This window comes from Dryas octopetala, chromosome 2 (assembly GCF_963921425.1).
Source record: "Dryas octopetala chromosome 2, drDryOcto1.1, whole genome shotgun sequence".
Taxonomy (NCBI): Eukaryota; Viridiplantae; Streptophyta; class Magnoliopsida; order Rosales; family Rosaceae; genus Dryas; species Dryas octopetala.
The window spans coordinates 30,934,014-30,950,062 of record NC_141367.1 but is presented as its reverse complement, the minus strand read 5'-3'; the positions used below and the strand labels follow the sequence as shown (position 1 = coordinate 30,950,062).

Sequence of the window (16,049 nt, the reverse complement as noted above, 5' to 3'; positions counted from 1 at the left end):
GAGGAAACATGCCAGTGCCGAGAATGGCAAGTCCGGCCATGTCTGATGAATTCAGTGGCTGGGTGCAGGGGATGGGTCGGGTGACTCGGGTCTTGGAGTTGTTCTTAACTTTTTTATTTATTTATTTTGTAGGCGAAGGTATTTGAGAATACAATAATGCTAGTTGTCCCACATTTTTTTTTCCATATTTGTATCCCACCTGATGTGTCATTACTTTACTGGAAGGATATTTCCTTTTTCTTTTTTAGGTTTTATTTTTTAATTTTTAGTGTCCAATGTATGAATGTTATGTAAGATGGTATGAAATTGTGGTATAAAAATGTGGTAAGTGTAACATTATTGTTGAGAATATTAGGAGAGTGTCATGAGAAATTATAAAAAGGGATTAATACTATTTTACTCCTCAGACTATTACACTTGTATCAGTTTGCTCCTTAGACTTTTAATTTGAAAATTAATGGTGCGTTTGGTAACGTTTTACAAAACGGTTTTTCATTTTACAAATTCAAAAAATGATAAAAATGCGTTTGGTTGCTATATTGAGAAAACCGTTTTTGAAAAATACAAAATATAATTTTTAGTTTACAGTGTAAATTCAGAAAACAACTATATGATATTTTCAGTAAATTTAGAAAACATAGAGAACACATATACAAATATAAAAAAATTTACAACTGAAAAAAAAAAAATTAAAAAACATGTGATCTGCACTTCCTCCCCACCTAGCCAGACCCACTTTCGGCGGCAGCCCTACCCCCTGCCGCTGCCCACCTCACCCATCTCTCTTCATCTCTCATCTATTCCTTTATTTCTTTTTCTCTCTCTCTACCCATCTCTCAAAATATATACTTTGTAATCCCTCTATAGTTTCTAATTCTCGCTTCAATAAATGGATCAAGACTCCCCGTAACATCCATAGTAGGAAGCTCACGAGCCTTAACAACCCTTACATAGAAAAAATACACGTAAAACTAGATCATAGGTGCTTGCAGTATTGTTTCCATTAATAATACGGTCACCAACAACTCTTCCACCTCCAAAGTAGTCATGCCAGTTGATGTGGGTTGGGTTTTATAAAATTTTTTTTTTAATTATATATTTTATGAAATTGGTTAATAATAATTTATAATTAATATTTTTTGTGAATATAATTATTTGGTTGTAATAATTGGTTAATATCAAATGTGTTTTCATTATTTTTGTTTTATATAATTGTTTTTCAATTACGCTACCAGACGCCTTCTCATATTTTGAGAATGCAAAATTTAATTTGTCATTTTCATTTTATAATACAGTTTTTAAAAAATTGTTCTAAAACATTACCAGACGGGCCCTAAGGATCCTGACTTTTTCAATTTTGCCAATTGAGGTTCTTCCGAAAATTTACACATTTTTCATCCAAATCTTTGAGGGCAAAATGGTCTCTTCCATTTAGATCTTACCATTTTTTTCTCTTTAATTTCTTGCTAAATTTTGGTTGATCATCCCAACATTTAGGATAAAAAAATGTGTAAATTGACAAAATAACTTCAATTGGCAAAATTGAAAAATTAAGGTCCTTAATTTTCCAAATTAAAAATTTAAGGAACAAACTGATACAAATATAATAGTCAGAGGAGAAAAATGACATTAATTCCTTATAAAAATTACAAAATTAAAAGTGTGTAATGACTAATGAGTAAAAGAGGTGTTGACAACTTGAAATGGCAACCATCTTCACATATACAATCAATTTCGTTGCCACCGTCCATTGAAATTGAATAAACCTTTTTTCACATAAAAGACAAGCATCATTGATGGAACCACAATTGATTTGTTTTGTTTTAATGATCTTTTTGTCCTCAGTTCATATCTTTATACAAACTAATAAGATAATGTACCAATTAGAAGTTTAGAACCAAAACAAGTGTTAAGCCATTGTAATATTGCATGCCTATTAATACCATATCGCTTATAAGTTAGATTCAGATATAACTAACGGTGGACAAGCGCCTTAAAAAGACAATTTCAGCTTCTAACTACTAGTTGGTTGGTACAATGTATGCTGTTAAGGTCTGAAATTTGAAATTTCTCACCGCCAATAAAAATAAAAAACGATAGAAACCCTACTTGAATAATTTCTTTTATATTTTGAAAACGAATTTCTTAGGCGTGCAATAGTAAAGGCAAGATGCCAAGATGCTGGTATTAACTACACAACATTACCTGTAAAGGTTCCACAGATTTTAAAACTGAAAAAGCATCATGTATACAGTATACCCCCCCCCCCCTTTAAAAAACCTGAAGCACCTTACATCTTTTCTACGCTTTCATTTATTTTTCACCATTAATGTTTTTTACTCAATCAAGCAAAGCAAAGCACAGCTACTCGTACAAAAACCAACCACATCCCACCACGTCGAAAGGTAAAGCGTTAAAGAGGCAAAAAAGTAATCAGAATCAGTCTCATTTCAATTAACCCTTTTTTTTTTTTCCTAGAGAGAGGCAAAAGGCAGAAAAGCCTAAGTAGCCGCTGAAAAATTTACATGGCAATTACAGTCACATTATATTAAGACCAGACCCTCCAAGCCCCAAACCCACATTACAACCTTACAGTTACAGCACGAACCACGTGATCCACTAAAAAACAAAATTAAAGACAAAGATAGTAACAATACTGCTAAACCATCAATTAGCCGAAAACTAAATTTTAACACACTTAAAAATTACAAAAAAAAAAAAAACTAACGCTCTCCCTTTTTCTCTCTCTAGCTGTCTGAGAGAAGATGACTCAACAGCCAACCGGCGCCACAGCTGGCTTGACCTTAGGCGGCCTGCCTCTCCCTCTCGGCGCGCCAGTAGCTGGAGCTGGAGCGGAAGCCGGAGCCGTCTTGGCCTTCTTGGGAGGGCGGCCACGTGGCCTTCCAGTACCGGTCGGGCTCTTGGGTTCGGGTAGTGGTGCAAATGGGTCTCTGGGCTTGGGGGGGCGGCCACGTGGTCTGGGTGGCGAGACCACGGTTCCAGGCGGGAGTGGGACCTTGGGCTTGGGGGGTCGGCCGCGACCCCTCTTGGGCGGTGCGTTCGGGTCGGGTTTCATGTAGTTGTTCTTGACCAAGACGAGCTCACCACTCTGCTTCATCTTGTTGAGGTGGTGCTGCAGCAGCGTGGAGTGAGCTGGTGGTAGATCTCCGTAGGTGGACTCGATGTACTTTGCGATTGCCGACTTGTTCGACCCGTTACTGTCGTTCAGGGCCTCGATCGCCGCCATAATCATCTGGAAGAAAGAAACAAGAACAAAAAACCATAAAAATAAGAAAAACCCAGCTGAAATTAAGTGAATATAAGTGTTTGGGTGGTGAGAAAAAGAAAATTAGAGAAAATGGAGGAAAATTTAGGGTACCTCTGGGTACTGTGGGAGAGAGGGAGCTGGGAGAGGCGGAGCTGGTGGGTTACTGGTGTTGTTGTCAGTCGCCATGGGAGCTCTGTAGAGAGTCTAGAGACTGAGAGACTGAGACTGAGACTGCGACTGTTTATTTGTGAGGGACAAAGAGACTGTTTGTTTGGTGGGAAATGGAGGCAGAGAAGGTGGGTGAAGAGTAGAAGGATTTAAAAGGTGGGTTTTCTTTGACGATCCGATCGAGGGAAAAGTGAAGAGGATGATAGAGCTTCGGGAGAGATCCGACGGCTGGGGAATGGGAGTTTGGGTTATGATCCGACGGTCCTTAGTTACTTTACTTGGTGTTACACGGATCGATGACATGGTCAGAGAGGGACTCAATTGGGTTTCCGAAATTTGTGTTTGTGTTGGTGTTACGTAATTACGCAATTGTCCCACAGTTTGAATCGTTTCTTGTCCAAAGCGTTTCGAATCATTCGGGTGAGGGTTTAGATAGGCCTCTGATCTGTTTACTTTTGCTACACTCAGAACTTGATTGGCCAAAATAGTAAAGAAGTGCTAGACCTTAAAGTGTTTTTTGTTTGGCCACTAGACCTTAAAGTGTTTGAATCAGTAGCAAGGCGACATGTCATCAAGCCTAGATGGAGGCGACCGTGCTTGATTCTTTGGGATTCAAATGGCTCTCTCATCAGATCCAGCATCCAAGTGCGGAGAGTGGGGCCCGCTTGAGGACCCGGGGTGGTGTGATCATGTGTGGTCCAGTCCACCACAGACCACACAGGTGACAGGTGGAGGTCCGAGAGAAATGTCTGTATACATATGCCGAGCATGTGTTTCTACGATGAGTAGTCAGTCAGGGCTGCCGCTACCTTAAAAGAAAGAAATCGAATGAGTGGTGGGCTTGGTATTGACTTTGGGATCAGGTGGTATAGTCTACACTCCACCATTGGTACACCAACACAGAGAGCCCTCTTCTCAAAATTCAAAGGTTGAGACACCGTGCAATGATTTTAAATCAGAACCATGTTAATTAATTTTAATTCAAAGGTTCACCATGGATGATGATGCTTCACTTATCTTAATTAATTTTACTTGCTGATGTGGTTGTGCAAACGTATATGGGATTATTTATTGTTGTTGATTCACATTAGTAGACTACTCAGCTACCAAGAGTACTGACACTTCTCGTGAACTAACGTCTTGGTGTTGAACACGTGTCAGATGACAACATGCTGTTCATACATATTTGAGTGTGAGTATTTTTCTGTTTTTTCGTGCAAATTACAATTCACACCTCCGACACTTTTTCTTAATGTCCCGGCCACCCCTAAAACTCCTACAAGATTTGAAGCCCACAACACTTGTGAACAGGCCCAAATTCAGAAAGCAAAATCATGCAAATGACTCTTTGGATATTGAGGTTCATAGCCAATCGTACAAGTAGCCCAACTAATACTAGGTACTAAGTTTTATTTATAGGTCCGTTAATTTAAAATCAAATTATAATATTTTTTCATTTTAACTACTAAAACATTTATGTCATTTTACTTTAGGTATTAAATTTCAGTTTAGGTACTAATTTTAAAAAATATTGTTATATCGAACTGTGACTGTCTAACAATCATAACTTTTTTAATGATTTGTTGTTTTTTCAATATTTGTAAGGCTTAAACTTTAATGTTTAGTTTTTGAGTTATATGACTTCATCCCTCAAGCCTAAATCAAAAGTATTAAACTCTTAAAAATTTTAAATTTTTATAAATTTGAAACAGTCACAGTTTAATCACAACTGTGACTGTTCAATAGTCACAACTATATAACAAACTGATTTGTGACCTAATCCAAAATGTCTTACTCTAAATTAGTACCTTAACTAAAAAAAATTAGTGGCTTGCTGCTTTATTGAAGAACTATTGATATTTGATATTTAATTCTAATTTTCTATTTATTTATTTATCTTTTTAGTTTTCAACTCTAAGATGATTTTAATAAGAGTTTTGGTAATAAGACAAGACAGATTCTACTTCACGCAGATTGATCGTAAATCTGTAAGCCCTTCTCTTGAACTGTTGTAGATATAAAAGAATTGGAGTTCAACAACATGTTGGCAACCGTTACCTAACTCATCTTCACCTTTTAACTTTTTACATTGTATTAGACAAATTATACATTTCTATAATACAAAAAGAATAACCAAAACCTCCTATAAGGATGAGGAGCACCACCTAACTTTCCACTGGACGTTTCCCACGAGGGTCTAGTCCAGGGGTTGCTGAACTGGTTCCAGTTGCAGTAAAGCTCGAATCAGATGTATGGGTATTAGATTCACAAGAAGTTCCTAAAGTGGAAGATAGTCCTACTGGTCTGCGAGATCTTCTATATCTTGATCCAGGTATTCCTGGTCTAGTTGGCTCCTCCAGATTGCTTGGTTTCTTGGATAGGATCACGACCACACGATGCATAGTGGGTCTCAGTAGGGGATCACCTTGTATGCATAGCAACCCCATTTGAATGCACATTGCTACTTGCTCTGTGACTGCGGATGATGCTAATGTCAGGTCCATAAGCTCCAAGCTCCTCCCTTTCTTGTAAAGCTTGTATGCCTGCACCCACAGTTAACAACATATGCTTAGGCTTATTGGTACAAAATAATCTCAATAAAGTTTATAGTCTCTGAACTGAAAACTGAAAACAAATTTTGAATGCATTGTTCTGATGTTTCTGTTCTCAAGATTGTTTTTCTGCAAAATGCTTCAGAAACTTGCCTGTTTTGCATTGTTTTGATGTTTTCATGATTTTAGTGTCAGAAAACTGTTTTATTTTATTTTTGAAAGGAACCAAACAGGCCTTAGTTTCTCAAAAAGACTTTTCCTATGGTAATGTGATGCAGAATCTATATATCAATTTTTCTTTGGATCATGTCACCCACTACTTTGACTAAGTCCTAGATATTGGGTGACCATAAATTTTGACCCATAGGGTGGGCCAAAAGTTCTATGATTTTAAGTATGGATGTCTTCCCTGATGTTTATTTATCCATAAATGTTCAATGAAACCTAATACATCATGTATGATGTGGACTAGGACTTATCTTCAGGAACAGGGCAAGGACATGCAACGAGACTGAGTCCACCAAAACTATGGTACAAACAGCTCAGCTTGACCACGCCAGAGTACGCTTACACTTTGGCTCATCAAATGATAGTCTTGATCTATAATCTTACCCAATCAAGTAGATTCTGCGCATCAACATTTAAGTTGAATGATGAATTCCTTTGCCCGCTGATCAGCTCCAAAACCAAAACCCCAAAGCTAAACACGTCGGCCTTCACTGATAAATGTCCATGCATGACATACTCTGGAGCCATATACCCACTGTTTGAAGCATATTAAAAAGGCCTATTTTAAAATCAAGTAAACCACATATGTCCCAATAGCTTGGCGTCTCCGACTATATCACATATTAACATATAAATAATAGGGCACAAGAAAACTTACTTGGTGCCAGCTACACGGGTATTGACATGTGTTTGATCTTCAGGAAAGAGGCGGGCCATGCCAAAATCAGCAATCTTGGGGACCCACTTATCATCAAGTAGAATATTGCTGGCTTTGATATCCCGGTGTATAATACAATTGTGTGAGTCTTCATGAAGGTATAGCAAGCCCCTTGCAATGCCACATATTATATCATACCTCCGTTTCCAGTCAAGCTCCTCTCGTCTATTCGATTCTGTATCAAGACCATAAAAATCAGTGTCAGTATGAGCACTAGGTCTATTGATCATGCTTTCACACAGATAAAAGTAAAACAAGTATGATAACTAGCTATCGCATTAATATATATATATTATGCATCTATATTCATCAATTTAGTGGTTTAAGTCATGGGGGTTGACGAAATGGTGTAGATAGTTGTGAGCTGGCAAGGTTGTGTCAGAAGTCAGAAACTTCTGTTGGTTGCTTGGGCTAAGTAAACATAGATAAAGTCAAGGTCTTGGAGCCATCTCCTTCACAAGGTTTAAATCAAAATGACAAACTCAGGGGAAAGAAGAAAAGCAAGATCACAAAATTACGTTTAAATTTGAAAAATAGGCTAATGACATCATAATGACATCATAATTAACAGATGCGTAAGTGCCAAGGAATAATTTATTTAATCATGGAAATGTTGCTTCAAAGTAGATATGATGTGACAATGATATTTCCTTGATATTAAGTGTGTATAAAAATATATTTAGAATAAAAAAGCCTTGCAAAATTAATAAAACTAGAGACAAAGTAGAATAAAAGTTGTTTAAGATGGAAATTAATATGGACTAAGTAAATAGAGAAAACAAGGTTTCTGAATTATATAACAGACAAACAGCACAGTTTGTAGTAGATCTGATACTTCAAAAAGATCCATTTTTGAATCAAATACAAAAGGATTTGTGCTAATATACAAATAAAACCCAAACATGATTGAACTATTCATTGTGCTTCATTCAGTTGTCAACTAAACATCTCAAGGTAAATGAGTGCAGCAGGATTAACCAGTACTTACTGAAGAGAAGCTTGTCCAGGCTCTCATTTATGACATACTCATAAACAAGTAGTTTCTCTACCCCATGTACACAATAGCCCAACAAATTTACGACATTGCGGTGCTGCACACGAGCCAGCAACTTGGCCTCATTCATGAACTCTTTCTTTCCCTGATTTGAACTTTGTGACAGCTTCTTCACAGCAATTTCTCTTCCATCATCCAACTTCCCCTGAAAAAAAAAAAAAAAAAAAAGCACCACACAAGTTGGAAGATGCATCAGTTGCCCCGTTTGGGCAAGAGGAACTAGAAAATAGCTTCCCCTTGAGGATTTAAAGGTATAGTTAACAAGGAAAAAGCTCGGTGGAATTTCTAGTCACAACCCACAAGGTACCTATGTAATCAAGGAGACAAATGTAACAGGAATTTATAGTTTAGTTACCAACTTATAATCTTTGGTGTTTACCTAATGAAGTGAAAGACATACATGCACACTACAATGGTGATAACCATTCCCCATTATATTGTTGATATAATCTTTCAATTATCGCAAAAATATATTAAAGCCTTAACACCCAAGAAAATGGTTTAAAAGAAAGTTGTGAGTTGAGGAAGCCCTGCCTAAGAGTGTATATGATTGAGTTGGATAATTAAGCTAAGTTTGTGTTTCTTATTAATTAATAGCCATGTCGAATTCCATCTTCGAAAGGACCACATCCCATTTTTTAACTTGCAGCTGCCACAGAATAAAAAGAAAAAAGAAATGAAAGATAACCTTTTAAACACTATAAGCAACAATTATAAAGGATGCAAGTTTGATATTTTCTGACATTTCTATACATAATTTTTTCAGACATTCAGTGAATAGTGAACACTAACACTAACGTAAATTACAATATTCACTAAAAAGAAACAATGAACCGCTTACTTGCTTTCTTTGTTTCCAAAGGCCGCCCAAAAATGATTTGTGGAAAACCTTGACCCATTAAATTCATTTCCCACAATTTTCTCAGCAACCAAACAGACTGGTCAAACTAAAAGATAAGCAGATCTACCTTGTAAACGGGTCCAAAACCGCCTTCTCCGAGCTTATGACTGGGGTGAAAATCCTTCGTAGCAGCAACCAAAGTTTCAAAAGCGAAAACCTTCTGTTCCTGTGCAGCAATCTTCTCCAAGTCCTCTTCATTCTGTCCCTCTGATCAAACGAAACAGAGCAAAAGCATCAATCATATGGTACAAGTAGCAGATGACTGAAATACAAGAAATTGCAAACTGGGTTTCGTTGGGTTACCTTTACTTGAGCCGAAGCCAAAGGTTTTGATGAGATTGTTAAGGAAATTCTTGGACTTGGTCATTGTTTTCTGTGAATTTTAGAACAGCCCATAAAGGAACACAAGAAAATTAACGGAGATTTTAAGGGGGCGTGTGAGACTTCGTTTTCTCTGAATAAGGGGGGGGTGTTGGTGGTGAAGGTGAAGGTGAAGGTGGTGAATACGATTGTGTGGATTTTGATGTTTATTAATTTTTTCTCGGTTTCTGTTTTGTTTAAGAGGTATATGAACTGAAACAGAGAAATTTTGAAGCATTGGGCGTGTTGACCCACTGACCTCGTATTGACTTGCTGTAGATTTTATAATTATTTTTTTATTTTGATTCTATAGAGAAAGAAAAGTCAAAAGTATTTTTAAATCAACTCCTGCTTTGCTTCATGCCTTCATGTGACGAAAGCAGTGAGTGAATTGTGGAAGTGATAACATTAAACCTTTTTTTTACTTATATAAGTTTGTAAGAGAATCTCTTCTCATTCTCAACTTTTCTTAAATTACAAATTGAAAGAAAATAACAGAAAATACAATTCTAATCATTTTTTTAATTTTCTCAAAATTTTTCCAAATAAAATTAAATAGATTAAGCTTCCCAAATTCTCATCCATCAAGTTTTAGACTAGAACTTCGAAAAAAAAAAAAAAAAAAAAAAAAGGAAAAATTTTAACTTTAATATTAGAGAGCATTTTCCAAATTTAACTGTTTTTCCAAATGTATCTTCAAATTAGACGAAAATATAGAGAGAAAACTGCATATGTTAATATGGTCTAGGTAAGGTCCGTAAGGAATAAGGATTGTAAATTCATAATTAGGATTGTAAGTAATTAATCACCTCTTATGAACAAAACATAACTGGGTCTAGATGACATATTCTCTCCTTTCTCTCTTTGATGTTAACAAATTAAAAGAGTGATTTTTGTTTAGTTACATTAAGAAGGATCAAATCCTTAGCATATTTTAATTCAAATTCATTATTTCACTTTTCCTCTTCACTGATTTTGAAAAGAATAAACTTTTCAAAATATGTCTGACTAATTCTATAAACATGTCCTAGTTGTCGATCTGTTTCCCACGTCTTAATTAGGAATGGTTAAAAGACAAGGGAGTGGTTGCAATGGAGAAAAATTAGCTTTGACTACAAAACCAATCTCCTAACATTTGCTTTAGCCTTTAGGTTCTCCCCCTCTTACAAATCTGTGATTATGCGTATGCATGGCGGCCGGGGTAGATTCCTGTAAATTTTGCCAACACTCCTTTGTCCCCACGTAATGAAAACTTGATGAGAACACACTTGAATTAACCAACAATTCAACACATTAATAATGAAACCACGTACTGATATAGACTCCAAGTTAAAGTTTTCTTAAAATCAACTTTTGGTTGCATTTTATAAATATGGGCTGGAGAAGAACAAGGCTGATTTGCCTCTATGCGGGTCCCATGTTGGTGCATGCCATTGCTGAATGCTGGCTGAGAATTAATGTTGGATCAGAGAGTTTTTGAGTTGTCCAACTATTAATTCTAAATTTCTTATTAAGCTAGCAGAGCAGAGCAGCCCTAATCTTTTTCTTTTTTCATATATTTTCTTAAAAAATATGATTGGGTATGATTAGCATGGCCACAATAATGAAACCTGCCAACCTAATTAGAGTATCGTTTGTTTATCTTTCAAGCACCGCCGAAAGTCAGTAAACCATGTATGATCGATCCATGTTTGTAATAATAATTAGAGGATCCAGGTCCTTTGTGTAATAATAATTAGAGCAATTAAAGCAGCATATTCTACATAAAGAAAAGAAAGGCTGCCATCATACAAATCAGAAAATAAATAAACCCTGTAATGCACGTGGAAAGAATAAGTTAGAACTTGGGGAGGTGGTTACTAATATCTGATTAATATCTGATTAAGGATATGTTAGGTGATCATATACTAAATTTAATTCTGTCATCACACTTTGATGACCTATCCAACTATTTGGTGTAATGGAAATGCTTTGACAAAGCCAATAGGGACAAATCAAACACAATATTTCTTACTGACTTGCTGTAGAAGAATTTCCAAGACAACCCTTGATTAGTGCTTAATTGACAACAGAATTACAGAGGACAATATGCTGACTCTGAGCTCGTGCACACTTTAGTGTATAAGTTAAACACCCCCAAAGACTGATAATTATGATTAGGTTGTCCCTGCCACTGAATGAACGAAATGCCTCTCTGAATCATTGAGTACATTTGCAAGCTTTAATATTCTTCAACAATAATATCCTTAAAGCCACTCTCCATTGTTAGCTGTAAGACCCCCGACTCTTGTCTTTAGCAATTATCTTATTTTATTGGTTTCTTATACCTACCAAGAGTTGTTTTATGCTTAAAGCAAAATCCATATTGAAAACGATTTTTCCTTTCTCAGTTGTCTTTCTTCTATTGTATAACATTTTCACACATCGATCAGAGTCATCAACTACAAAACAAAGAATACAATAACAAGGTAAACTCCAAGACAGAGACAGTATAAACAAACACTCACTTTATGTACTAACAGATGGATACATGTAGTATACAAGTAACTCAACTTTGCCTCTCAAATAATAAACAAACCCCATATGATGAAATGATGCAAAAGATGAGAAAGAAAAAGGGATTAGCTATCCCTACCTTTCCTTTCCCCCACAAACAAAATTTAAAGAAATGACAAAAAAGAGTGTCCTAATTCTAACTGTCTAATAAACTAATGCTATGTACCTGGCACTGGAATCTTTGTTGGATCTCACCAGCTTTGCAAGCCAGGCCTTTTCTCACAACATACAATTGACAGGGTGGCTTCACCTCACTAGCCTACACACACATACGCTTATCATCCTCCTTTTCCTTCAAAAGGTGTTGATGGGCGCACAGCCCACAAAAATTTGGGCTTACTTGGACACAAAAAAAAAAACAGAAAATAAGTAAAATTTGGCAGACTTGAATTTGTAGTCTACCATGATGACCAAACAGACCATGCCAGGAGCCTCCCTCTCCATCCAGGGAATTCCCATTGAAACTGTTGAAATTGCAGCATTGCATTTGTGTCCTGTATCAAGTATCATTGGAACACTGTGGTATTGGTGTTTCTTCCTATATTTGCAGCTGTTTTAACCCGAATGGAGCAATCTGCATATACAAAAGCACACAGAATAAACTAACAATTGCAATTCCAATCTAATCTAGTAAAGACTTTCACACTTTGGAGATAAAGGTTTATAATAGTTTACCTATGAATTCTTGGGTGCATATAGTGAAAGTCATTATATGACACCCTCTCCTGTATTCCTCAGACGGATTTCCACACTTCTCAGATCACGAAGATGTTGCAAAATCTCTTGAAGAAGATCTAATCCCTTATCTCCTTTCCTCAAGGAGCTAATGCAATGCTTTAGAAACTCCCTATCTGCTTCAAGCGCTTGTAGTCTCTCATAGACATGATCAACCTCCTCCTCAATAGAAAGTTTCTTGTTCTCCTGTTCAAATTTTATGCCCGAGTCTTGTGATGTAACAGAATCATACCCTTCTGTATTTCCATTCAAAACCCCATCTTCAGCTTCTGGTTCAATGGCATCAAAAAGTGGAAGAAGTCTCTTTGCCTTTGTGCCCATGATTTTTCTATCTTGGTGATGATTTCCATTCATTTCTTTGGAATGCCCATTTGCAACACCATTTACTTCACTAATATCTAAACTTTCATGGTAGCCATTTCCATTCTCTGAAATGAAGTGCTCGATTGGCTTTATATCTTCAAACTGTTCTTCCTCTTCATCATTCAAGGTCAAAAGCTTCTCTTCCAATTCCTTGAGCTGGTCTAGAATTGATAACTTCTCTTCCTCAAAGTTAGCCAAAGACTCCTCCAGATAATGAACTGCATCGGTAGGGGTGTTTTGATTGCTACTCTCTTCATGGCCATAGAAGCCATTTCCTTCCTTCACTTCATTGGTCAAATCATTCAAATCAATAGATAGTCCATCACTATCTTCAGCATTGCTACAAGGACCAGACGAAGTCCTACTTCTTGTGCTGCCTTCTTTCATTCTCCTCAAAAACATCATTTTTTCTTTGGCCTCATATTCCTGGACCTTCTTTCGACATATTTCCAGCTCCTTTTCAAGTTCTTGCTTTTCCTTTTCCCTCTTTACCATAAGCTCATTTAAGAGCTGCATAGCTTCCTGGTCATACTCTGACTGCTCTTCCATCATTCTCTGGTACTGCAAAGCTTCCATCTGCATTGCTGCTTTTTCTTCCTGCAGCCTATTTATCATTGCCATTGTCTGGTGGGCAGCTACTGCAGAAGCACTCCTCTCTTCTTCAAGTTCTGCATATAATGCATTTAAAGCCTTCCGTTCAGCTCTCAACACCATTTTTAATTTCTCAACAGTCTGGACTCCATCACCACCTTCAATATCGCTTACAACACTCCCATCCAATGACTCTTCTGCTCCTGATTCTTTTCTCTCAAGTAGTAGCAATCTGTTATGCAACTGATGGAAACTGTCCATAGAAGTGGGTGTATCAGGAACTTTCTCTTCCTCAATCTCATTAAGTTCTGAACCTAATGAGAAATAATTAGTCTTTGCTCTCTCACTTGTTTCAACGGATAAGGTTTTAAACTCTAGTAACTCTTCCTCTGCTTGCTTAGAACCTGATACTGAAAAAAAGAAAGAAACAAGATACCAGACATAAATTAGAAGAATTTCAAGATGGGAATGTTGATAAGGTAAAAGTTGAGGCTTACCATGATCATCACAAAAATGCAGATTGGCAGAACTTGTAGAAGGGTCTTCCTGTACACAAGGATAGGAATGCAGAAATTCTTGAGATAAGTGAATTTCATCAGTCGGTTCCTGATCAGGAATCTCTGTCCCTATTGAGACCTCTGCATCAATCTCATAGTTATGCATATGGATATCATCCTCAGTTGCTGCAATATATTAGGCCAACATTAAGCTTTTCTCATCCAAATTCAAGATAGAAAATAAAATCAACACTGAACATAAATAAATTTTAACAAGTGCACAAAATTATGAGTGAACCAAATTAGACATGTGTACCTTGATGAACATCTGACTCAATTTCTCCTCTTGCTATATCTGCAACAATTGATTGATTGTCATCATCATGAGATGAAGTTTGTGTTGCTTGAGTAATAGCAACTGGTTCATTTGCCTCATTTTCTCTGCCACCTTCTCCTAATAAGACTGAGGAGCTCCCTTTCTCACCCAAATCCTTTGTATCAAGAATTGCAACCTTGCTCTCCTCCTTACTCTCATGGGATAACAGTAATGCCACTGTCTCTCCTGAACTGTGCCAACTCTCCACAACCGGCTCGGCTTGTGTCTCGAAATGTATGTCGAAATCAAGTATAACATCTTGGCAATCACTGTTTCCTTGGTCTTTCACGTTATAGTTTTGGTGACTTTGGTTTTCAGGGGTGGTGGGAGAATCAATCATATCAACCAGAACCAATCGACAATCATCTTGATCAATGTAGAACTCCAGATGCTGAGGTAGAATTTCAGGAGATACACCCTTATTGTAACTGGCCTGAATCATAGTCTGGTCACATGGTTGATCATCCATGGAAGCATTGAAATTAGCCTCTTTCATGGGTTCTTGTTCTTCTACCACCATGTCCACTTTGTCATCTTCATTAGCCACAATTTCCTTGCAGGCATAGTCACATACAGAACATGTAGAATTCTCCTCTGCCTCATCTTCTCTTCGTCCAATTCCAAAGCCTTCATCAACATCAGAAACCGAATTCTCTCCCCTATTTTCTTCAACACCCTCTTCATCTCCATGTTGATCGGCCATGAAATCCGATCTGCTTTGATCTGAGCCATCACCTTCCTCAGTTTGAGCATCAACCCCTGCCTCTGTAGTCAAATTCGGTTTCTGGGTGTAATCCAAAACCTCCCAAGAAGGTTTAATTAGAATACAAGGAGGGTAGAACTTGTTGTTGTTCAAGCTCACACCACAGCAAGAACAGTTTAAGTTCTCCTCCCCATTCTCAATGACCTTTTCATCACCACCCTGAATCATCCCAATTTGCTTCATCCATGGAAAGAAAGCAAACTTCTTGGACCATTCTTGACAATCTGGCTGCGATGATGAAGGTGAGCAATCTTCACACATATCTTGTGATCCAGCTAGTTTCTGATGATTCGAGCAATACCCCAGTTGAGATATTTCATTGGCATGTGCTTCACATACAAGATCTCTGTAAGAATTCTTGTTCTTTCTGGGTTCCAAGATATGATCAAGCCTAGAACACCAGAGGCAGGGTCGTTTAAGGCCAAAGTAATCGGCGAATTTTATGATCAGATAAGAAAACAGAGAATTGAGGAGAAGGAGGAGGATCAGAATCCATTCAAGGATTGCATAGACGAGAATAAGAGTGAGCTTGTTGGTGTTTCTATGCAACATGGTCGCAAACTTGTTGGCAGCCATTGATGATGATGCTCTCTGTTTCTTGGTATATACAAAGAGAGAAAGAAAGAAAGAGTTGCAGATGATCAGAGGAGGGAAAGAGAAAAAGAAATAAAGAGAATCAGAGATCAGAGAGAAATAGTTGTAGATGAGGGAAGTGGTTTTATTTAGACTGAGAAAGGCGGTTTGAAGTGGAATTTGGAAATGACAACCAAAGAAGACTCAGAGCTGAGTAAAAAAGAAAAATGTGATTGGAGTCAAAGAAAATTAAAGAATGTTTTTGAAGTATCATCTACAATATTTCTTTGACAGAATTAAATAAGTAACCATTGGCATTGAACTAGTAATAGATTACACAAGTGTT

The 16,049-nt window shown here is 37.1% G+C and overlaps 3 protein-coding genes across 3 annotated transcripts; all 3 read right to left on the bottom strand.

Moving 5' to 3' along the window:
- Positions 1-2,450: 2,450 nt before the first annotated feature.
- HMGA (high mobility group A) lies at positions 2,451-3,763 on the bottom strand. The gene is made up of 2 exons (XM_086230432.1): positions 3,380-3,763; positions 2,451-3,253 (listed from the first exon to the last, which is right to left on the bottom strand). Exons 1-2 carry the CDS (start codon positions 3,452-3,454, stop codon positions 2,771-2,773), a joined length of 558 nt encoding a protein of 185 aa, XP_086086558.1. The 5' UTR covers positions 3,455-3,763; the 3' UTR covers positions 2,451-2,770.
- A 1,669-nt stretch (positions 3,764-5,432) lies between these two features.
- Positions 5,433-9,461, bottom strand: LOC147295621 (Protein kinase superfamily protein). The gene is made up of 6 exons (XM_086231919.1): positions 9,193-9,461; positions 8,957-9,096; positions 7,923-8,133; positions 6,875-7,109; positions 6,601-6,751; positions 5,433-5,979 (listed from the first exon to the last, which is right to left on the bottom strand). Exons 1-6 carry the CDS (start codon positions 9,254-9,256, stop codon positions 5,602-5,604), a joined length of 1,179 nt encoding a protein of 392 aa, XP_086088045.1. The 5' UTR covers positions 9,257-9,461; the 3' UTR covers positions 5,433-5,601.
- Positions 9,462-11,775: 2,314 nt separating this feature from the next.
- On the bottom strand, positions 11,776-16,049 carry LOC147295620 (myosin-binding protein (Protein of unknown function, DUF593)). The gene is made up of 4 exons (XM_086234265.1): positions 14,308-16,049; positions 13,992-14,177; positions 12,481-13,904; positions 11,776-12,379 (listed from the first exon to the last, which is right to left on the bottom strand). The coding sequence occupies exons 1-3, from the start codon at positions 15,704-15,706 to the stop codon at positions 12,514-12,516; spliced, it is 2,976 nt and encodes a 991-aa protein (XP_086090391.1). The 5' UTR covers positions 15,707-16,049; the 3' UTR covers positions 11,776-12,379; positions 12,481-12,513.